Raw genomic sequence first — 22,695 nt, 5'->3', positions numbered from 1 at the left:
GGGTGTCCGGGGGCGCCTACAGCGTGGGCCCGGGGAGGTCTTCCCTGATCCGTTTTTCAAACTACACCCGGAGTCAACGTCTCTCCTGAGACTTTTCAGGGATTTTCAGATGAGCCACAGGGCTAAAGCAGCTCAGCTAGGCTGCAGGGGCCCAGCTTCCCCCAGACAGTGAATTAGAGCCTGGTGAGTCCAAAAGAGAGTCCAGCTTTCACCCGGGAACAGGCTCTGGGAAGATGTCCCAGCCCCAATAGGAGGGTTTGGACTCCCAAACCAGTCCCCTAACGTGGCACTAGGTCTCACCCCACCGCAACCACTCTATTCAAGGGCAGAGGAGTCACAGATTTCACCAGCAAGCCTGGCCGTTGGAGGGCTCCAACACGTCTCCCTCTGCTCCCTGCCGGGACAGACCCCCCCCGCTGCCACCCCATCTCGGCAGGCATTCTGTGTCTGCGGGTCAGGCTCTGCTCTGGGAACTGCCAGTGGAGAGGTAGCACCAGGGCAGGGAGAGATGAGGGGCACAGCAGATCCACGGGGCTTCGGAGCCTTTGTCAACGGGCTAGGACTGCTCTCAGGCTGTTATCAGCCCTCAAGAGTATGGGCGCTCCCTGGGTGGGGCTTCTGCTGCCCCAGTGCCCAAGTGTAATGACATCAGGCAGACGGTGTGCTGAAGCCTCTGTTACTGGCTTGAAGCCAAGGGACTCACTCCCTGGGCATTCTCTGGGTCTGCTTAGCATGAGTCCTTGAGGAGCAACGAAGTCAGAAGTTCAGGTCCCAGCCTCACCATGACCTCAGAGAGCCTTCAAGCCCTGCAGGCCTCAGTTTTCCCATCTGTGAAATGAGAGAGTTACACAAGATTGAATCAAAGGGTTTTTGCCCTGAGTGTGTTCTTTTGTTCCTTAGTGTACATTCCAGACCCTTGTGTTCCATACATGAACAGCTCTCGAGGACACCCACGTAACCACGTCCTGGGATGCATACTTGAGGAATCGTGTGTTTGTGCTGGGGGAGGGACACCCCAGAACAATATCCTCCCCCATCCCCTCTCAATAGGAGGAAGCCACCGGCTTCCTCCCTTTCCTGCCTCCTGCCTCCTGTGTGCTGGCAAGGCTGAGGACCACGCAGAGAAGAGGGGAGGGGAAACAGTCCAACAGTCCCCAGGTCTGTCCTTATCACAACCCTCCCCCACCTCAAGTGACCCCAGTCCAGGACCTTCCAGGCCACACCCATCCCCAGCCTTGTAGGGGCCGGACTAGGGGGGCCCAGAGGCCCAGAAGCAGGATAATTCCTCCCCACCCCTCTCCCCAGCCCGCCTCCCACCCAAGCTAACTCATTTCCTCTTCCTCCCCAATACCAACACACACTGACAGCCCTGGCTGAGCAGCCAGACCCAGAGTGACTGACCGTGGGCCCCGCTTGTCCCGGCTGGCCTGGTCAGCCTCTGGATTATGGTCTGGCTGGGGCCCCCTTTGCTGCTCCCCATCTTCTTCCTGGCTTCTCATGTTGGTAAGTCTGCCCTGAACCTCCCCCCACCCAACCCCCGAAGCCCTGACTCCCCCCGAGAAAATCCTATCATCACTTTCCTCTGCACCCTGACCCACTAGAAAGTGGGATCAGGGCCTGGAAAACCCAGGCAGACACTAGGGACTGGGGGAGGGGAGCAGCCATTGACTGTGCTGGATGTGAACATCAGTGGGGAAGAGCAGGGCCGCTGGGCCCGTGAAGCTTTCAGTGGGGCCTCATATGGTCAGTGTGTGGGACTCACTCAATTATTCATTTATCAAGCATTTATCAAGCACCAACAATATTCCAGGAGCTGCGCTAAGTGACAGGCCATTAGTTGAGAGGCAGACAGCTGCTAGATCTGTACAACAGATTAAATGGTGCGGACCTCCTATGGCTGTTACTGGGTTTAAAGGAGGTAATTTACACAGAGCACTTGGTAAAAGCTTCTGAATAAGCGGTAGCCGATTCCTTCAGCATGGTGCCCAAAGAGGATTAGAACGCAAAGGCCGCCTAGAGTGGTTCATGGTCTAGTGGGGGACACGGGACACCAGGTGAGTGCTGAACAGATAGACTCAGAGGAGCACCGAGGAGTCAGCTTCCTCTGCTTCAGGGTAGGAGATGAAAAGGGATTCGGAAATACTTCACTAAGAGGGGTGGTCTTCATTCCAGGCAGCCAGAACAATAAATGCAAGTCTCAGAGGCGGGGAAGTGCACAGGAGAGAGGGTTCCTGGAGGGAAGGCAGCGGGGGGGCAGTGTGAGCTGCAGAGGGCTGCATCCTGAGGGCAATGGGGAGCCATGGAAGGTCGTAGGCCAGAGAGTCACAAGGTCTTAGAGGGATCACTTTGGAGGATGAGTTGAGGAAGGAGGAGTGTGGCTGTCACGATGGTCCAGGGGAGTAAGGATGAGGGTTAACAAGGGCGGGCTCGGGGATGGGGATGAAGCCAAGAGGCTTTGAGGCAATAGAATTTTGTGACCGACTGGGGCAGCCAGAGTAGTGCTCCGAGGTGTAGACTTTTAGAGTCAGACGACCAGGGTCTGCCAGTTACTCATCGTATGACCTTGCGCAAGTTATTTCTCTGAGCCTTAATTTGCCAGCTATAAAATTGGGGTGATAACACCCCCCTCCCAGGAGAGTTGGGATGATAAAATGAGAGAACATAAGTCAAGTACCTGGCATATCATTGACCTCCAATAAACATTAATTACTATGACAGCGGGGGTATGAGATGACTCCAAAGCTTGTATCTCAGGCGGGTTTTGTCGTCTGCTGAGGCAGGGAGCCCAGAGAGGAGCAGGTTTGGGAAGAGCTGATGGAAAGCAGGCCCGAGCTGAGAGGCCATCCAGGGGTTATTGACTCAGAAGTGATAGGGAAAGCCCAGGGAGGGGATGAGCTTGCTAGAGGAAGCGTCGAGAATAATTATCATGACCCTCCTCTGTGGATGGAAAGACATCAACTTCTGGAGGCTGTGAGGACCCAAAGGAAAACTGGTGCTCGGCACAGGACAGGCAGCCAGCTTCATTTACTCAAGGCAGCCTCTCAAAGAAGAGCCATTGATAAGTCAAGTAGCACTTAAACCAACTACCCACTTGGCAGTGAACAGGCAGGGACGGAGTCGGACGGGGTCGGGAAGGTGTGGGCCCCGGGGCTGAGGAGGCTGGCAGGGCTCAGCCAGGCCTGGACTCCAGCTCTGCTTGGTCCCTCCTGGTTCCTGCCTCACATTGTGTGCCCCAGCCTTTCATTCTACACCTTTACTCAGGCCGTGCCCTCTGTCTAGAATGCCCTTCCTACCACTGACCTCTCCCTGTCCTCATTCTGAACCCTCACCGTACCCTGCTCAGCTTTAAGACACTCAAGCTGTTATCTCCCAGAAGGCACCTGTTCATCCTCTGCCTCCCGCATGCTGGGTTAGGTATCCCTTCTCTGTGCTCCCCACACAGTGCCCTGCATTTGACGGGTAGGTCCATGTCTGTCTCCCCATGGGGCCCAGAGCCCTTTGGAAGGCAAAGACCAAGGCCCACCTGGTGTCTGTGTGTGTTTCAGCCCCAACTCTGCCCTAGGGTCTGCCCTCTCTGCTTCTGGCCTTTTGCTGGGCCCAGAGCTCTCTTCCTTTCTGCCCCATAACCACCTGGCTGCAGAGCCCAGGCTCTCCCACCTTCAATCCCAACACAACAAACAGGTCCAGATTTCTGGAGTGATGGGGAGGGGTCCCTCCAAGACACTTCTGATCTCCAAGGCTCTCCTAGCCGGCACTCGGTGGCGGGGGGGCGGGGGGGGTGGGCAGGGAGAACGGCTCCCCTTTGCAGAGCAGCTGTAGAGACAGGTCAGGAAAGGGGACTGACGGGAATAGAGGAAATGGAGACGGGGCACATAGATCATTCTTTCTTTCCGAAGGCTGGGCTGTAAAGGGAAGCCATCTGGCAGGAGAAGGGAGGGGATGGGGAAGCCAGAGAAGGGGCTTTGTTTTTGTTTTTGTTCTTTTAGGATGAAGAGACTTGAAGGAAAGGGGCCAGTGCACCGGGAAGGGGATTGGGACAGGAAGGGACGGGGGTGGACGTGCCTGATAAAGTTCAGTGTCTGGGGGGTGGGCGGGGAAAGGGGGGGGAGAGGAGGGGAGGAGAGGGGCAAGAGGGGGAGGGCGGGACCCTGCCAGATACGGAGCCCTGTATCCCGGTCCAGGCGCTGCGGTGGACCTGACGCTGCTGGCCGACCTGCGCCTGACCGAGCCCCAGCGCTTCTTCCTGACCTGCGTGTCCGGGGAGGCGGGGGCGGGCAGGGGCTCGGACGCCTGGGGGCCCCCGCTGCTGCTGGAGAAGGACGACCGCATCGTGCGCACACCCCGGCCCTGGCAGCCGCTGCACCTGGCCCGCAATGGCTCGCGCCAGGTGACGCTGCGCGGCTTCTCGCAGCCCTCCGACCTGGTGGGCGTCTTCTCCTGCGTGGGCGGCGCGGGGGCGCGGCGCACGCGCGTCCTCTACGTGCACAACAGCCCAGGAGGTGAGCCCGGCCGCCGGCGGGGAGGAGGGGCAGGAGGGGCTGCCCTTGACCCCTGACCCCGCCCTCTATCCGCCTCGCAGCCCACCTGCTCCCGGACAAGGTCACACACACGGTGAATAAGGGCGACACGGCAGTACTTTCCGCGTGGGTGCGCAAGGAGAAGCAGACAGATGTGATCTGGAAGAGCAACGGTGAGAGGGGCTGTGAACTGGGTGGGCAGGTAAACCCATAGCTCTGACACCCCAACACCTCCATGGCCCTCAGTGTTCCCAGTTTTGGCCCCTGACACAGCACCTGTTACCCCCACTGGCCAACCTCCGGGGCGCCCCCTCTCTCCTGCACCAGGTCCATGGGAAGCACCTGCATCCAACTCATCTCTAGCTGTGAGATGTCCTCCTACTGCGCCCAGAGGACCAGCAGCCTCGTGGTCAGCTACCTGCTTCCCTGTCACCCCTAAATTAGCGCTATGTTAACCCCTCACGTTGGACTCTCCTCTGAGAGTTAGCAGGTGCTATCACATTAGCCTGTCAGGTAGAGAGCAGCAGTCCCCATGCTGAAGAAGAGAACGGGTAACAAAGTCCCAGACCAGGCAAGGGAGGTTTGGCCTCTTCCAGCGATTTGTCAAGACACATGCAGGGGCCTGGGCAAGCCTGGGGATCTCAGCCCAGGCCTGCCCCCACCCTGGCCTCATCAGGCCCTCTGGCCACCCCATAGAAGGAAGCAGTTTTCCTGTGTGGCCCCAAAGATTCCTGCCTCAGCTCTCACACCCACAGCCCTTTGGCTGACTCATGTGTCCCTGGGCTCCTGAGGGAGGAGGACCCTTCTCTTGGGTCAAGGGGTTTGCCTCCTGAGCTCCAGGCCCCCCGAACTGATGAGAGATGAGGAGAGTCAGGTAGACCTGCGTTCCCTAGAATCTCTGTCCCGTCCTGAACAAGGAGGCAAGAAGGGGTGGGGCAGGGACAAGGACCCTGATAGTAGGGTCCACACGTCCTGGAGGGAGAGGCTCCTGGGAACTAGCTGCACGAAGAAGAGGGGAAGAACATTCCAGGAGGAGGATTGATAAGAGCAAAGGCAGGAAGCTGTGAGATACCACAGTGTTTCTAGAAGAGATACAAGCGATTCAGGAATTCAAGAATGTTAGGAGTCAGGCAGGATGTGGAGAGGTATGGGCTACACAGTGGCCAAACTGGTGAAAATGATTTGCTAAGGAGCCAGATGTTGTTTTGAGGGCAGTGGAGAAAACTATGGAAGAGCTTAAGCAGGGGAGCTACTGCGGAACCTAGTGGAGAAAAATCTCCCTGGCTGCTGAGTGAAGGACGGACAGGAAAGGGGGAGACTGGAGGCAGAGAGACTGCTTGGAAGGCTGTGGGAGGCTGGGAGCAGGGTGGTGGCAGTGCACGTGGAGAGGAGTGGGCAGCTTTAGGAGACGGGGGGTGGGGGTGGGGTGGGGGGAGATTGAACCGGACTTGGTGATTTACTGAGTGATTGGTGGAGCATGGAAAGGAGGGTGCTTCCCAGCTTTCTGGCTTGGGTCTAGACACTCGCTGGTGCCCTCCCCCAGGGCTGCTCACCCTCCCTGGCTCACGTTGGTGTGACTCAGGCCGAGGTGGGCAGAGTGAGGGAACACCAGCTCTTGTGTGATGGTGAGGCCCCCGACCCGTTTATGCCCCCAGGATCCTACTTCTACACCCTGGACTGGCATGAGGCCCAGGAAGGGCGGTTTTTGCTTCAGCTCCCAAACGTGCAGCCGTCATCCAGCGGCATCTACAGTGCCACCTACCTGGAAGCCAGCCCACTGGGCAGCGCCTTCTTTCGACTCATCGTGCGGGGTCAGGAGCGGAGGGCAGAGGTGGTGGGTGGTGTGGGAGGCTGGGAGCCCTATGGTACTTCCTGTGGACCCCCTGCATCCTCTGGTCCCCCCAGGGCTGCCCCAGTCCTCAGCAGCAGTGGTCCAGTGGGTGAGGGTCAGCTGCTGAAAGCACATTCCTGCAGGTTGTGAGGCAGGGCACTGGGGACAAGACTGTACCAAGGAATGCCCAGGCTGCCTGCATGGAGGTGTCTGCCACGACCAGGATGGCGAGTGTGTGTGCCCCCCTGGATTCACTGGGACCCGCTGTGAGCAGGGTAAGGAGGAGAGGGGCACTAGGACCTGGGCAGGAGAGGATGCCTGGCTGGGGGAAGGCTCTCAAACCATGGGCATGGACCTTGGAGGGTGAACATGCCAAGTAGGTCTTGAACCCTGGGGCCCAGCAGAGGCCCCTACACCCACATGCCCTCTTTCTAGCCTGCAGAGAGGGCCGTTTTGGGCAGAGCTGCCAGGAACAGTGCCCAGGCACATCAGGCTGCCGAGGCCTCACCTTCTGCCTCCCAGACCCCTATGGCTGTTCTTGTGGATCTGGCTGGAGAGGAAGCCAGTGCCAGGAAGGTACGGACTAACTCACCCTCCGTGCCCCCTGACCCAGGCAGTCTGCTACAAGCCTGGCCCCAGCCCTTCACTCTGGCCCTGACTTGCACACCAAGACCTCCATGGTCCCCGCTCACTGGGCCAGTGCCCTCTCTACGCAGCCTGTCATTACCCAGGCCCCAGCCGACCCTCGTTGCCCCCTGACCCGTGCCCCTCTAATCTCACCCCCTCTGTTCCCAGCCTGTGCCCCAGGTCATTTTGGGGCTGACTGCCACCTCCAGTGCCAGTGTCAGAACGGTGGCACTTGTGACCGATTCAGCGGCTGCGTCTGCCCCTCCGGGTGGCATGGGGTGCACTGTGAGAAGTCAGGTACGAGCACGGGGGGCTCTGAGGTCCCTCAGAACAGGCCAGCCTTCACCAGACGCATCTCCCTGGCTCAAAGCCCTGCCCTCAGGGAGCTCATGGTCTGGAAGTCCTCACCGCCAGCCCACATCATCCATACAGGGATGGGCAGCATCCCAGAGTGGGTGGGAGCCCAGAGGAGGCCCCGACCAGCCTGAGAGAGTCAGGGAGGGCTTCTGGGAAGAGGTGCGATCTGAGATGGGATATGAAGGACAAGAGAAAGATGGCTGGAGAGAGAGCAGGGCCATGGCCGGGGGATTGAGGACTCAGGCTCGGGTACCAGGACAGTGGCGTGAGGGGAGGCTCCGAGAGTGATCAGAGGAGGTCAAATCACGGGGCCTTTGAATGACAGGCTATAGGATTTGCAGTTAATATGAGAGGCCAGCAGGGAATTGTTGAAGAGGCGCGGGGCTCTCAGGTTTGTGTTTGAGAGAGGACACTGGCTGCTGGGTGGGGACTGGAAGCAGGAGAGCCTGGAAGGCCTGTCGCCAAGGCCCAGAAACGATGGAGGCCTGAACCAGCGTTCCGACTGTGAGGCTGGCAAGGGGTCTGGTCTCCGTGTGGGAGGGTATGAGGAGGTGGAGGGTGCAGGAGGTAGACTCAGGGACAGTCAGAGGTGGGCGTGAGGGCCCTGGAGGAGTTGCATAGGACTTTGCTGGCTTTCAAGCCTGGGTGACTGGGCTGCTGGCGGTACCTCCGCTAAGATGCAGGACTCCGGAGGAGGGGCTCTGTGGCAGTCACGTATCTGCCCTAGCGGGACCTCCAGGATGCGTGTCCCCTCTCTCCCCAGACCGGATCCCCCAGATCCTGGACATGGTTTCAGAACTGGAGTTCAACTTAGAGACGACACCCCGGATCAACTGTGCCGCCGCGGGGAACCCCTTCCCAGTCCGGGGCAGCGTGGAGCTCCGCAAGCCGGACGGCACGGTCCTCCTGGTCAGCCCCGTGACCCCAGCCCAGGGCCCCTGCCCCTCCAGACCTCTGACCCCTCGGGGCTTTCTGCGGGCTCTGCCCACCGGCCTGACCACAGCTCAAATGGGGTCAGGCTGATGGTTGAAGGACCACCACCCAGGCTCTGTCCCCTCACCAGCCTGGACGAGCACACTTGTATCTGCCACATGGCACACATTCTCTGTGGTCTGTCCCCTTCCCCTATCTCTCTCAGTCCACCAAGGCCATTGTGGAGCCAGATAGGACCACAGCCGAGTTCGAGGTGCCCCGCTTGGCTCTTGGGGACAGTGGGCTCTGGGAGTGCCGCGTGTCCACGTCTGGTGGCCAAGACAGCCGACGCTTCAGGGTCAACGTCAAAGGTCAGTGATGTCCTACCTGATGCTGCCCAGACTGGGCATCGTAGCAGGAAGGGCAAGGGCATCTAAGGTCACAGCCCATCACCAGGCAGAGAAGAGGGCTTGTCGTCAACCTGAGGCCTGGGCAGGGCATCGTCCAGGCTGGAGCACAGCTCAGTCCCATCTGGAGAGGGCATCCCATGCCCCAGAAATGGGACACCGTGCAGCCTTGCCCGGGGTGATGCTTCCCCTCTCTACCTCCCCCAAACCCCACCCCACAGACACACAGTGCCTTTCACTCCACCTCTGGGATGCTGCATCCCCCCACCCCCCAACCCCGAGTCACACCACAGGGCACTCATTGCTAGGACAGGGGAGTGCCTGGGGCTGTGGAGCTCAGAGGGTGACCTGCTTCATTTCCAAAGGTGCTTCCTGGTGAGGAAGGAGGTAGCTGCCAGTGCCCAGGATCGCTCAGAGCAGAGCACCCACACCCCGGTATAGGTGTCCCTCACTTTCTCCAGCACCATAAGCCTCAGACATTCACAGCCCCTGCCACCCCTTGGCTTCTCTTTCCCTGTGCTCCCGACCCCGCCCTCCCCTGACATAAGCCCAGACCTCTTGCTCATCTTCCTCTTTCTCACTGTCAGACTCTGCTTCCCATTCTCTCTCCACTACTCTGTCACCCACCCCGGTGCCCCACCTCCAGCCTTTCTCTTCTCATTCTCCCCAGGCTTTGGGCCCAGACAGTTTGGCTTTGAATCTTCACTACAGACTCTAGCTCCATCATCTAAGCAAGTTACTTATCTCCTCATAGCGTGTTTCTCTCTCTGTGAAATGAGGATATCAGCGCTCCCTTGATAGGGTTGCCGTCAAGATTAAATTCGATGATGCTTTTAAGCATTTAGCACAGTGCCTGACACAGGGTATGTGCTCAATGTATGTTGACACTTATTCTTATTATTTGTTAAAATGTCAACTATTCCTAAGATTTCAAATGTTCCCTAGCAACTCCCAGATATGATCTGCAGCCTGGACCCCTCTCCTGGGCCCCATACCCAACTGGCGGGACCTCTGTTTAGTGGAGGTCTGGTTCTGAAGTCAGCATGGAAGTTACCTGGTGCATGACTCAAGGGCCCACTTTCTATCCAGCCGCTTCCACATCTAACCCCACAGGCCCAGGGGCTCCATAGGATCCAAACTGGACCTTTCTCTCCCTCCAGACCAGCACTTCCTCCTGACATACTTCTTCCTGCCTGACCCCACTCTTCCCTCCCACCCTCTCAGCCACACTCCTGCACCTTCCTTGACCCTCCCCCATACCCCCATCCATCCATCCATCCATCCATCCATTCTTAGAAAATCCATCTGGAAAATGTTTGAAAGAGGCAAGGGAACCAGTTAAGGCATTAATGCAATAATCCGGAGAGAAAAGCTAAGGCAGAAAGGGCAGTGACCATGGGGTGAGGAAACTGAGCAGGGGAACAAAAGCCGTTTGGAGTAGGATGGGCTGATTTTAGGTGGCCTGGTCAGATAGACCCTGTTCAAACCCTGGCTCCGTGTCTTTAAGCAAGTTGTTCCATGTCTCTGAGCCTCAGGTTCTTCATTCATAACATAGGGGTGATGAGCCCTGCCTGAAGACCATGCCCGTGAAGCATCTGGGTAGAGCAGGTCCTTCATCACCTGCTACCCTTTTTTTTTTTTTTAAATTAAGAGAGTGATGGATGATGGGGGCAGGGGCAGAGAGTGGGGTGACACTGCCTTGGGTTTCAACCCCCTCCGTCTGCACCCACCTTGCAAGGGCAGAGGGCCCTCCCCCAAACCCCTGTCCAGCCATGCCACTCTCTCACTTCACATCTTTTGGGACATCCTCATGTCCTTATTGCCGAGTCCCTGCACCCTGAGCTGTCCTCCCTGGGCCCTGGACACTCTGGTCATCTTTTGAACTTGGTCTCTCCCCAACCCATGGGGTCCCCAGATCTAAACCGAAAGCCAGAGTTGTCTTTGATGCCCAGAAGACAGAGTCTGCTCCTATTTCCAACGACTGGGGGTGCTGTCTGGGCCATGCCTTACCCCGAGTCTCCTGGCAGTGCCCCCGGTGCCCCTGACTGCCCCTCGGCTCCTGGCCAAGCAGAGCCGCCAGCTCGTGGTCTCCCCGCTGGTCTCCTTCTCTGGGGACGGGCCCATTGCCTCTGTACGGCTGCACTACCGGCCCCAGGACAGCACCATGGCCTGGTCCACCATCGTGGGTGAGCGGGGAGAGAGCAGGGGCGGGGCTGTCTGGGGAAGGATGGGAAGTCAGGCAGTGATGAGGGGAACGGGGTGGGGGGGATGGAAAGGGAGGGAGAAGTGGGTGGAGAAGAGAGGGACTGAAGGGAGAGTGGTGGCTTCTGGAAGGGGTTGGGACTGAATAGTGTGTGCTGCACACTCCGCCCCCAGTGGACCCCAGTGAGAACGTGACATTGATGAACCTGAGGCCGAAGACGGGATACAGTGTCCGCGTGCAGCTGAGCCGGCCAGGGGAAGGGGGGGAGGGGGCCTGGGGGCCTCCCACCCTCATGACCACAGACTGTCCTGGTGAGAGGCCAAGAGTTGTCCCTTTCCGCCCCCCAGGGGTTACTGTCCTACGCACTCAGGGTTGTCATGGCTTGTCCACCCTGGGGGTCCCTGCCTTTCCCACTGGAGGTTGTCCCCTGGGGATCACTATCCCATCCGGCCCCAGGGGCCCACCGGACCGTTCTGACCCCCGACCTCTGGCCCCAGAGCCCTTGTTGCAGCCGTGGCTGGAGGGCTGGCATGTGGAGGGCCCCGACCGGTTGCGAGTGAGCTGGTCCTTACCCTCGGTGCCGGGGCCACTGGTGGGCGATGGTTTCCTGCTGCGCCTGTGGGACGGGGCCCGGGGACAGGAGCGGCGGGAGAACGTCTCGTCCCCCCAGGCCCGCACCGCCCTCCTGACCGGACTCACACCTGGCACCCACTACCAGCTGGACGTGCGGCTCTACCACTGTACCCTCCTGGGCCCAGCCTCACCCGCTGCTCGTGTGCTTCTGCCCCCCAGCGGTACGCTGGGGAGGGGGTGATGGGCTCAAGACGAGGGAGGACAAGGGACGCAGGGAACACAGGAAACCCAAAAGGACATGGGAGGTTATAGGAGCCTGGATGGACATGCAGAGAGCATTGCGCCTGAAAACATGGGCATAGGGAGGACCCTGGATGTGAGGCAGACACAAGCATGGGGAGGACATGACACAGGGAAGAATACAGGATACCAGGAGGACATGGGACTTGGTGTGAACACAGGGTGTGGGGGTACATGGGGAGGACCTACGACACTGGGAGGGTCTGGGCCACCAGGAAGAGAATGTATGTAAGGAGAACCAGGGGCAGCAGAAGCTCAGGGGTAAAGGAAGCCGCAGGGAGAGGGATTCAGCCCAGGAAGGAAGGAGGAGGTCGGCAGGGTGCCTCCCGTTCCGGGTTCGCGGAACCGGGGACACAGCTAGCGTGGATCTGTCTGACCCCATAGCCACACAGCCCGGTCCCATCTGAGCCCTGCCTTCTCACCCCGTGTCCTCAGGCCCCCCAGCCCCCCGACACCTCCACGCTCAGGCCCTTTCAGACTCCGAGATCCAGCTGGTGTGGCAGCGCCCAGAGGCTCCAGCTGGGCCTATATCCAAGTACATTGTGGAGGTGCAGGTGGCTGAGGGCTCAGGAGACCCACTGTGGATGGACGTGGACAGGCCCGAGGAGACAAGCACCATCGTCCGCGGCCTCAACGCCAGCACGCGCTACCTCTTCCGTGTGCGGGCCAGCGTCCAGGGCCCCGGTGACTGGAGCAACATGGTAGAAGAGTCCACCCTAAGCAACGGTGAGAGGGCGGGGCCCAAGAGGACTCCCGGGCCACAGGGTCAGTCTCAATGCTCTCTCCTTCGGAAGGAGAGATCACTTGAAGTGATCCCCTGCCTTGGGGCTAGGGCATCCTAGGCCCCCTCCCAACAAACGACACAAGCCCTGGCACTGGAGACCCTGACCCTTCCCTTCCTATGACCCACTGTCCTAGTGCTGGCAAAATCATGTCATTCTAGACCCATTGGGCCTGATATACCTGCTCCCTCCCTGGAACTGGGATCTCTGACCTCTCCCTCTGTGTGACCCCATGGTGGCCTCTGGGTTCGCTGACCCAGGCGTCCCTATGATCTGCCCCTCTTATTGGATCCAGGGCTGCAGAGCGAGGGCCCGGTCCAAGAGGTCCAGGCAGCTGAAGAGGGTCTGGATCAACAGCTGGTCCTGGCTGTGGTGGGCTCTGTGTCTGCCACCTGCCTCACCATCCTGGCTGCCCTCTTAACCCTGGCATGCATCCGCAGAAGCTGCCTGCATCGCAGACGCACCTTCACCTACCAGTCGGGATCGGTCAGTCACCTGTACCCTTCTCAGGGCACATGTGTGCAGACCTTGTGTATATATGTTCCTAGCTATACACACATGATTATTTGTACACTGCGAGTGTGTGTGTGTGTGTGTGCGCGCGTGTGTGTGCGCACATGGGTGTTTGTGTCATAGGTATAAGACTACACTCAACAATGTGCAAGGGTGCAATACTTATCAATAATTTTCTCTATTTCTCTAGAAGTGAACTCAACTCACAGCCCATTTATATTCGTGGTGACATGTTTAATATCCCCAGTTCAGAATCACTCGGTTATGTCCATGTTGCACCACGGTCAATTAAGGATTCTCCCCCTCCTCACGAGGGGTGATGGAAGCCTGGGAAGCCTGGTGATAACGTAGGGAACGCCTGGGCTCCGTGCCGGCCTCTGTCTGGGCAGGCCGTCCCGCACTTGGGAACCAGCCTGCGCCTGCACATGTCTGTGACTCACGTCCTCAGCCCTTCCGTAGCCTCCTTCCTGCCGGCAGGGCACTCGCGCTGTGAGTTCCTCGTCCCAGCCTCCATCCTTGCAAATCCCAGGGCCTCCTTGGGGAGACCTAAGAACTCCAAAGGGCTTCCCTGTGCCCTGCAGAAGGCAGCGTGTTCTATGGCCCTCAGACCCGTTGCTGCAGGCCCTCCTACAGCTGTTGAGCTGGGCCTGCAGCCTCACCTGTCACTCCTGGAGACAGGAAGCACAGGCCTCCACTCTTCTTGGCTTCCCTGTAAACCTGGCTGAGTTTTCTGTCCTGTCTATGCCTCTCCAGCCAGCAGGCCTACACCGAGGGGCTGGGGGTGGGGGTGGGGTGCTGGCTCCTCTTCAGGGACCAGGCATCCCCTCATCTTGTCACCTCCTCCCAACTCTGTCTCCTCTGGGATCTTCTGCACTGTTGTCACTTATGATCTGAACTCTGACCTTGGTCCTCTGTGCCTGGGCTCTTGATATTTACAGCCAAGCTTTGGCATTTCGAAAAAAACAAAAACAGAAAACTTCTCTCTCAAGGGCTGATCCTTGTGATAGAAAGCCTAGTGTCCGAGGCTATTGTCCCTGCCATGCCTTTAGAAAACTCCCTTCAGAGATTCAATCGGCCTCTTTGTTCAGGCTGCATTGGCCTCCTTCTGAGGTCAGTGTGTGCAGAAAGTGGCCCTGGCTGTGGCAGGGTAGGGTCACAGGTACGAATGTGGAGCGAAGGAGTAGGAAAGCAGCCTTAAGTGGGTATAGCACCCTGACATATATATCAAGATGTACCCCTGCTACCTGCACACGCGTGTGCGTATGCGTGCGTGTATGCATGAGCGCGTGTGCCGGGAGTGAGTGCACGTGTGCGTCCCCGTGAGTACCCCCATCTGTACGTGCCTGTGTCCCTGATATGTGTGTCTCTCTGCCTGTGCTCCTGCTTGAGCACATGTCCACGTGTAGCTTTCATGGATGCCCTGCATACGGGCCACCACTAGGACATGCGTATGCATGCCTTCAGCTGTCCATGTTTTGTGTGAATCCATGTGACCTGTGTCCTCAGCCCTCGCCCCTCAAGCTGGGCTGCAGCTCACGTAGGGACCACACCCACCACCAGGTCTGTCTTAACCCTTCTTTGGTTCTCATATTAGCAGCGCCCGTGGTCCTGTTCAGCGGTTTCCTCTTCCTGCTATCAGCCCTGCGCAGGTGGCCCAGCTCCTACTTGGTTGGGGGGAGTGGATGTTCCTCTTTTTTATGCTCTTTCTATCCTCAGGTCCTGGGGTGATTTGAGAGCTATGGGTGGCCACCAAGTGGGTGGACGGGGGTAATCTCTGCTTCCACTGCTGTGGAGAAGAAAACCCATCCACTGGCTCCCAGCAGCTCAGGGCTTAGCATGGAGTAGGTGCGCAGTAAATGTACCCTAGCCCACTGCCCAGGGCTGGAATCCCCTCCAGAGCATCCTTGGTGACAAAAAAAAAAAAAAAAAAAAACTGGTTGTGGGATCAGCTCAATAAGGGGAAGCTCATTACTCCCCATCATTCCAATTCCTTTCAGTTTTAAATGTTAGGAGTATCATCCTTCCATAGACTCATGCGGTGGCTTCTAGCAATTTTACCCACTCCTTGTTCCTCCGGAGCCCCACACACCTGATCCCCAGGTGGCAGCCTCTGCATTTCTCTCCTTGGACATCTGTCCACCCAATAGCCCACCTATGGCTCCATCTCATGTGATTCTGTCTCAGTATGTGTCCTGTGTCTTACTGTGCCTGGCTGGCCACCAGGGTGCCCTCTGTCTGAGTCTCTGTCCATTTGTCTAACCACTCTTTGTCTGCTTATCTGTGTATCTTGCTGCCCCTGTCTCTTGTGTGGACTGTCTGCCCACGTGTCCCATTCTATGAAGGGTGAGGAGACCATCCTGCAGTTCAGCTCGGGCACCTTGACACTGACCCGGCGGCCAAAACCACAGCCCGAGCCCCTGAATTACCCAGTGCTGGAATGGGAGGACATCACCTTTGAAGATCTCATTGGGGAGGGGAACTTCGGCCAGGTCATCCGGGCCATGATCAAGAAGGACGGACTCAAGATGAATGCAGCCATCAAGATGCTGAAAGGTCCGCTGCAAGTGACTCCCGCCCAAGCCCTGAACCTCTCCTTTGTCCCACGATCCCAGGCCCCACCTGGCTTCCACCAGAAACTGACACCAGCCCTCACCAGCCCATACCCTTTCTCCAGGGTTATTTTCAGCAAAAGTGATATTGGATTCTTTACACAGAGTATGCCTCTGAAAATGACCATCGTGACTTCGCGGGAGAACTGGAAGTTCTGTGCAAATTGGGGCATCACCCCAACATCATCAACCTCTTGGGGGCCTGTGAGAACCGAGGTGAGCCCCCAACTCATCACCTACCCCTTCTTCCAAACCCCCATTATCAGCCGTCACCTTCGCATCTGTAGCTTGTGGGAAGCTTTGGGAGACCGAAACATCACTATCGGTTCTCCTCTGTGCACCAGGTTCCCTGTCTAGTACCGTGGGGTGCCTGCTACCACCCCAGGTTGCCTGAGTATAAACCACCACCCTGTATTCCTCACCTCCCAGGTTACTTGTATATCGCCATTGAATATGCCCCCTATGGGAACCTGCTCGATTTCCTGAGGAAGAGCCGGGTCCTGGAAACTGACCCAGCTTTTGCCCGAGAACATGGAACGGCCTCCACCCTCAGCTCCCGGCAGCTGCTGCGTTTTGCCAGTGATGCCGCCAATGGCATGCAGTACCTGAGTGAGAAGCAGGTGTGTGTGAGTGTGTGTTGGGGGAGGTGAGGGGAGACCATCGAGCGGACTTCAGGAGATTAAATCGGCAGGCTCTAATTGATATGGGATTGAGGAATAAAGAGGGACGTGACCCCATCCTGTCCTGGATGAGTGGGTGAGAACACAGGGCAAGAAGCAGGTCTGATAAAGCATCCGAGGGACATCATGGTGGAGGTGTTGGCTTAGCGGTTGTAGAAGCCAGCCTAAATCTCAGGAGGGAGGCCTGGGCCAGAGACGACAGTCTGGGAGCTGTCACTTCACAGATGGTGACACTGGTGGCCAGGGAATGGGCGAGACTCACCAGGAGAGGCTGGAGGCTAGAACAGACAGGGGAAGCCCGAGCCCAAGTTCGAGGACACTCCACTTGAATGAAAGGAGAGAGGGGATAGTCGCAGGGGGTGACCAGAGACTGAGGGGAGGCATTTTGAAGTTATTAAAGTTTTGAGTATCTTTGAAAGCAGAGGGGAAGGGACCAAGATAGAGGGAGGAGTGATGGAGAGAGGTCTCTGAGGAAGGTAGAGAGCCCAGTGGGGAGGATCTGGAATTCAAGGGAGAGGTCACTTTGGGCAAGAGAAGGGCCTTTCCACGCTCATCACTGGGGTGGGGGTCGGGGAGAGGTCAGGAAAGATGGGGCCAGGGAGCATGCAAAGAGGAGAAGGTGCAGTGTGGTCACGGGGGAAAAGCCCACCTTCGTCCCAGGAGAGGGATACAGCCTGAACTTGGCCGTGGCCCAGGTCACAAGAAGGAAGGAATGACAGCCAGCACTGTGGTTCTTCTCAGGCAGGAGTTTCTGATCCAGGATGAGGCCTGGGTTGGGGGACAGAAGAGTAAGGGGCTACTAAAGCATGGAGGGGCTCACAAAGCCAGCCGCAGGGCCAGACCCCTCGCTGGCCCCGGAGTCTGGGGCTCACTCATCCCCCATCTTTCCTGACTTCTGACCATGCCTGCAGTTCATCCACAGGGACCTGGCTGCCCGAAACGTGCTAGTCGGAGAGAACCTGGCCTCCAAGATTGCAGACTTCGGCCTTTCTCGGGGGGAGGAGGTTTATGTGAAGAAGACGATGGTAAGTCTCACTGGGTCCCCCTCTCAGGGCCAGGCCTGGCCCTGCCTCCCAGAACCTGCTAAACAGCCCCTTTCTCATCACCTGACCCCTCAAACCCACTCTCTCCCAGGGGCGTCTCCCCGTGCGCTGGATGGCCATTGAGTCTCTGAACTACAGTGTCTATACCACCAAGAGCGATGTGTGAGTGTGTGGGGGGGGGGGGCGGGAGGGTTTGGTCCCCTGAGGATGCTTGTAGGTGTAACCTGGACGCACCTCAGAGATGTCTCAGGTAGTCCAAGGCATGACTTGGCCATCCCTAAGGTGTGTTCCAGGTGTGACACAGGTGTGACAGATGTGTCTCAGGTATACCTTGGCCATGCCCGTCTTCTTAGTGGGAAGGCATGGGGCTAGCAGGAAGGAAGTTTCAACTTGGAAGGTGTGTCAGGAGTAGGATTGGTGTAGGGGTGGTTTAGGGCTATATTTGACGAAGAGACTGGAGGACGCCTTGGAGAGGCTTGGGGATGCTGGTGGATAACACCTGGGTGAATGGAGAGACCACTCAAAGAATGTTCTCATCTTCCTCTCTGAAGGGCAGGTCATCCCCACCCGAGGACCTAACCAGAGCATGACCCCCAAGACGCCCTCTCTGCGCTCCCTCCTCCAAACAGCCACCCTGGCACACCCCTGCCCTTCTCTCCAGGGAGCCTGGCCTGCCCAGCGCTCCAGCCCTGGCTCTGCCCCTTGCCCCAAGCCCTTTGGCCTGGCCTCCCCGGCTCTCTATCCACCACACCACCACCCCTCTGATCACTACTTGCCTACTTCCTGCTTCTACCCCAAGACCCCTGAGATTCCCTCCCCCCACTAGAACTTCCACCCTGGCCTCAGCTGCTTCTAACCTGCACAGCTGTTGTTACAATATAAGAGGCAGTTAAGAGCCAGGGCTTTGGAGCGAGCGAGACTGCCAGGGTTTGAATCCCAGCTCTGCCACTTACTAGCTGTGTGGCCTTGGGTGAGCTAGCTAAGCTCTCAGTGCCTCTGTGTCTCCATCTGTAAAATGGGGATAATAATTGTACCTATACCATACGGTTGGTGTGAGGGTTAAATGAATTAACATATACATTAAATGATCAGTGCCTCACCTACGGCACAGTAAAAATGTTAGCTATGATTACCTTGAGCCTGGGAGGCTGTGAAGGAGTTTCAGTTGCAGAGACAACAGCTGGCCAAGGCCAGACCCTTGCAAAGTAGATACACACAGGGGCTGGGAGGGGCTGCACACCTGGGGTAGGTAGACACTCAGCTGCTGGGCCCTGGGGCCTAGAAGGTAACTAAGTACATCCTCCTCATTTCAGTTGGTCCTTTGGGGTCCTCCTCTGGGAGATCGTGAGCCTTGGTGAGTCCCTGACCCCTGTTCCCGAGAGGATCCCCACCTTCTCCCTACACCCCCCACACCCTCCCTCCTGGGCCCTGGGCTGAGAGAGCGTTGCCACTCCCGCAGGGGGCACCCCGTACTGCGGCATGACATGTGCCGAGCTCTATGAGAAGCTGCCGCAGGGCTACCGCATGGAGCAGCCTCGCAACTGTGATGATGAAGTGTGAGTCCCCTCAGCCTTGAGCCCCGGGAGCCCCACCACCCCAGCAGGCCCTGACCCTCACCTCAGCGATCCCCCTCCTGCAGGTACGAGCTGATGCGGCAGTGCTGGCGGGACCGTCCGTACGAGCGACCCCCCTTTGCCCAGATCGCGCTGCAGCTGGGCCGAATGCTGGAAGCCAGGAAGGTGAGGAGACTGGGGGGGACGGAGGCTGGTCTCACCGAGCTCGCAGGTGTGCCCTCTCATAGGAGCCAGAGAGTAGCAGCCTCTGTGTCCCTGTCCCCACCACTAGCTGCACCACAGCTAGGCTGGGCCCTGGCATGCAGCCCCCCTTTCCAGCTCTCACTGGGTTGGACACTAGGCCCTTCTAAACTCTTCCAAGGCCACTGATTAGCCTCAGCAGCAAGTCGTCGTCCCAGGTCCCCGGTCCCAGACTCCCTGCCTGTCCTCTGCCGGGGCCATCAGCCCACTCTCATCTGGGAACCTCATCTGGCACAGAGCCAGAGTGGAATCATGAATGATCAGCTCACCAAATGGATGGAGGATGAATGAATGACCCAATAACTGAATGAATGAATGAATCGAATTAGTGGATGGATGATACAATAATCATTCAAATAAACACGTAATTAAATAACTGAATCTAGTAACCACATAAATAAATGAATTATCAAATAAATATAAGTGAAGAAATGCATCAAAATGAGTAATGTGAAGAGTTCATCATATGAATTAATTGATGACTAAGTAGTTAAAGGAATTAATTATAGGGCTTCCCTGGTGGCGCAGTGGTTGAGAGTCCGCCTGCCGATGCAGGGGACGCGGGTTCCTGCCCCGGTCCGGGAAGATCCCACGTGCCGCGGAGCGGCTGGGCCCGTGAGCCATGGCCACTGAGCCTGAGCATCCAGAGCCTGTGCTCCACAACGGGAGAGGCCACAACAGTGAGGCCCGCATACCACAAAAAAAAAAAAAAAAAAAGGAATTAATTATAAAACTATCTTAAGAATGAAGGAATAATCAAATAACCAGAAAAATGGGTAAATCATCAAAAATAGCCTTATAAATAGATGAATAAGTAAATGAATGGATGAATGCATTAGCAATCAATTCATTGGATAAGGGCATGAAAAAACTCCTAGCGAACAATTGTGTCAAGGGTGTCTCACGTGAGCCCCCAGCTGTGGTCTGATGACCTCGCTGCTCTGGGCTGGTGAGGACCACCCTTGGCCACGGGGTCACGTTAAGTCTCCAAAACAAATCCGTGTCACTTCAAATACCCCGACCACATGGACGTCAAGGACCTCCAGGGCAGGCACGCCCCCATCCCTGGCCCCCACTAAAGCTTGCTCTGCTCCCCAGGCCTACGTGAACATGTCGCTGTTTGAGAACTTCACGTACGCGGGCATCGACGCTACAGCTGAGGAGGCCTGAGCTGCCATCCGGCCAGAACGTGGCAACCTCGGCTCTTCAACCTGTGACTTCTGATCCTTGTCGCCTGAGCTGCCTCAAGGAATTGTTTTTTAACTTAAGGAAGAAAAAAGGGGATCCAGGGATGGGGTGGGCTTGGGGGGGTGGGTCCTCATCCTTTGCCGTTGCTCCCAGTACCTCCTGAATTACTGACGGCTACCCTCACGCCCTTCGTTCTAGTTCAGCTGCCCCACGTGTGTGCTCTTTTGTTCCCTGCCCTCAAACCCCTGCTTCAGCCTCCCTCCACTCAAGCCAGCACTCACACCACTAACATGCCCTGTTCAGCTGCGTCCCACTCCCAGCCTTGTAATCAGGAAAAATAAATGCTCTGAGAAGCTCCATCCGATGTCTACCTTTTACTGCTGGTCAATCCCAGGGAAAAGTTAAGCCAAAGAGGGAGAAACTGGACGTTCCAGGAAAAGAAATGCTATCCCTGGTTACACTGTCATTATTTCAAGCCCTCTACGGGGGTTGCCTCTCCATGATGGGAGATGTTCTTGAAGACCCATTTTATACATACACTGCCCCCACATCTCCATCATAATGAGAAGTCCAGTTCTCCCCTGGTCTCCTCCCAGCTTTCCAGCCTCTATCACCAATATGTCTCCCTAGGTAGCTGCCAGCCTAGGACTCTTTGCTCTGTCCGAACAGTCCCTCCCAGGATCGGCTCTAGGCCAGCCTCAGCTCAGACTGATGCCTCAGCACCGGACAGATTCTGGCCTGTCTTGAGCTCCCATTTTCCTTATGTCTCTAGGAGGCCTTCCCTGGCTTGGTACTGCCCAGCTTGTGGGCCCCAAATGAAGAAAGCAGAGGTCACTTTCAACTTCAGCCAGCCACGGTAGGATTCCTTTGCCTTTCTCAGAGTCCCTGTGTGGAGAGGTGATCCCTGTACTGAAAGTTACTCCCAAATCACTACCCCATGCTGTGTGGCCTTCAAGTTTGCCCATCCTTTTGATTTGTCACTGCTGGCCTCAGATTTCTCTCCCACTGGTCCTTAAGAAACAAGACTTGTCTTGTTTCTCACATTTTTTCAGCGAATCAGATAAAATTGAAGAAGACATAAAGATAGGATGGTATTGTGGTTAAGAGCACAGATACTGGAATCACACAGACCCATGTCCAAGTCCCTGCTATATCACTTTACTATCTGTGTGACCTTGGTCAACTCACTTAACCTCTCTGAGCTTCAGTTTTCTCCTCTGAAAAATGAAGTTAGTAACAGCTACCTCACTGCTGTTAGCACTAAATAAGATTACACGGGGACATTTTTCACAACTATGACCTTGGACATAGTGTTCAGCAAGTGTCAGCTGATATCATTATACACAAATGCAGGAAGTTGGGGAAGGGGGTGATTATCAGAATCTGTATTCCAAAAGACTTGAGTGGTTAGAGAGTGGAGCTGAATTTAAGAAGAAGAAATTAACTGGAGTAAAGGGGAGGCTATGCATGCTAGGGGAGATGGGATTTGCTAGAATGAAATTCCATTTCAGATCTACTGCAGGGATATTTCCAGGCCTTGGATGTGGGGATTAAAAAGTTCTCTCTGGTAGGGACCAATATATAAACAAAGATGCCCCTGTGGCGTGACAGGTATGTAAACAAAAAATAAAATACAGGGGTGTATGCTATAAGAGAGGGACACGGGACCTGTGGGAAACATAGAAAGGAGATGCAGTCGGGAAAACTTTTCTAGAGAAAGTAACATTTTAATATGGGCCATGAAGAAGAAGCAGGAGCTTGACAGAAGAAAACACCTGGCAGAGGAAACAGCACCTGTGACATGTGGTATGTTCAGGAGCTGCAAAGAATTCCCTGTGTCTGGAACAAAGGGAGAACATAGCTCCATGAGGGTAATGACCGCAGAGAGGTGACAGGGGCCAGCCCGTACTGAACCTTATAGGCAATATTAAGGATATGGGTCTTTATCCTAAGGGCAAAGGGCAGCCGTAGAAGAGCTGGATGCAGGGGTGTGTCATGATCACACTTGCATTTTTGAAAAGATCACTGGTTACTCTGTGGAAAATGGATTATAGAGGAACAAAGTGACATGCCTATACATTAGATACCTTAAATAAAATGGACAAATTCCTAGAAAGACAGGAACTACCAAAGAAAAACTACTCAAGAAAAAATAGGCAATCTAAATAGACTTATGACAAGAAAAAAGATTAAATTAGTAATCAAAAAACGAACTACAAAGAAAAGCCCATGCCCAGATGGCTTTGCTGGTGAATTCCACCAAACATTTAAAGAATAAATACAAAATTTTCACAAACTCTTCAAAAATAGAAGAGGAAAGAATAGCTCCCAATTCATTC

The 22,695-nt window shown here is 56.3% G+C and overlaps 1 protein-coding gene across 3 annotated transcripts; it reads left to right on the top strand.

The window, feature by feature from the left end:
- The first annotated feature begins 1,100 nt into the window (after positions 1–1,100).
- On the top strand, positions 1,101–20,715 carry TIE1 (tyrosine kinase with immunoglobulin like and EGF like domains 1). 3 transcript variants are annotated; one of them, XM_059074315.2, is made up of 23 exons: positions 1,101–1,503; positions 4,182–4,499; positions 4,580–4,690; positions 6,173–6,328; positions 6,492–6,623; positions 6,784–6,924; positions 7,144–7,272; positions 8,096–8,241; positions 8,471–8,615; positions 10,679–10,837; positions 11,028–11,165; positions 11,352–11,648; positions 12,163–12,453; positions 12,805–12,995; positions 15,365–15,575; positions 15,737–15,847; positions 16,061–16,251; positions 17,223–17,336; positions 17,446–17,516; positions 18,668–18,708; positions 18,814–18,910; positions 18,994–19,093; positions 20,267–20,715. In XM_059074315.2, exons 1-23 carry the CDS (start codon positions 1,446–1,448, stop codon positions 20,336–20,338), a joined length of 3,420 nt encoding a protein of 1,139 aa, XP_058930298.1. In that variant the 5' UTR covers positions 1,101–1,445; the 3' UTR covers positions 20,339–20,715. The 3 variants fall into 3 exon arrangements, with proteins under 3 accessions (XP_058930298.1, XP_058930309.1, XP_058930289.1); XM_059074326.2 differs by lacking the exon at positions 11,352–11,648 and having other exon boundaries at positions 1,264–1,503; XM_059074306.2 differs by having other exon boundaries at positions 1,351–1,503; positions 11,028–11,648.
- Positions 20,716–22,695: the final 1,980 nt, after the last annotated feature.

The sequence above is a fragment of the Kogia breviceps genome, chromosome 1 (assembly GCF_026419965.1).
Source record: "Kogia breviceps isolate mKogBre1 chromosome 1, mKogBre1 haplotype 1, whole genome shotgun sequence".
In the NCBI taxonomy this organism is placed as follows: domain Eukaryota; kingdom Metazoa; phylum Chordata; class Mammalia; order Artiodactyla; family Physeteridae; genus Kogia; species Kogia breviceps.
Note: the sequence above shows the minus strand (reverse complement) of the source record. Positions and strands in the feature narration are given on the sequence as shown.

Coding starts and splice junctions, on each gene's coding strand:
- TIE1 (XM_059074306.2), top strand. CDS start 1,446: ATGGTCTGGCTGGGGCCCCCTTTGCTGCTCCCCATCTTCTTCCTGGCT. Junction 6,329..6,491: donor CTTTCGACTCATCGTGCGGG/GTCAGGAGCGGA, acceptor ACATTCCTGCAG/GTTGTGAGGCAGGGCACTGG. Junction 12,996..15,364: donor TCACCTACCAGTCGGGATCG/GTCAGTCACCTG, acceptor CATTCTATGAAG/GGTGAGGAGACCATCCTGCA.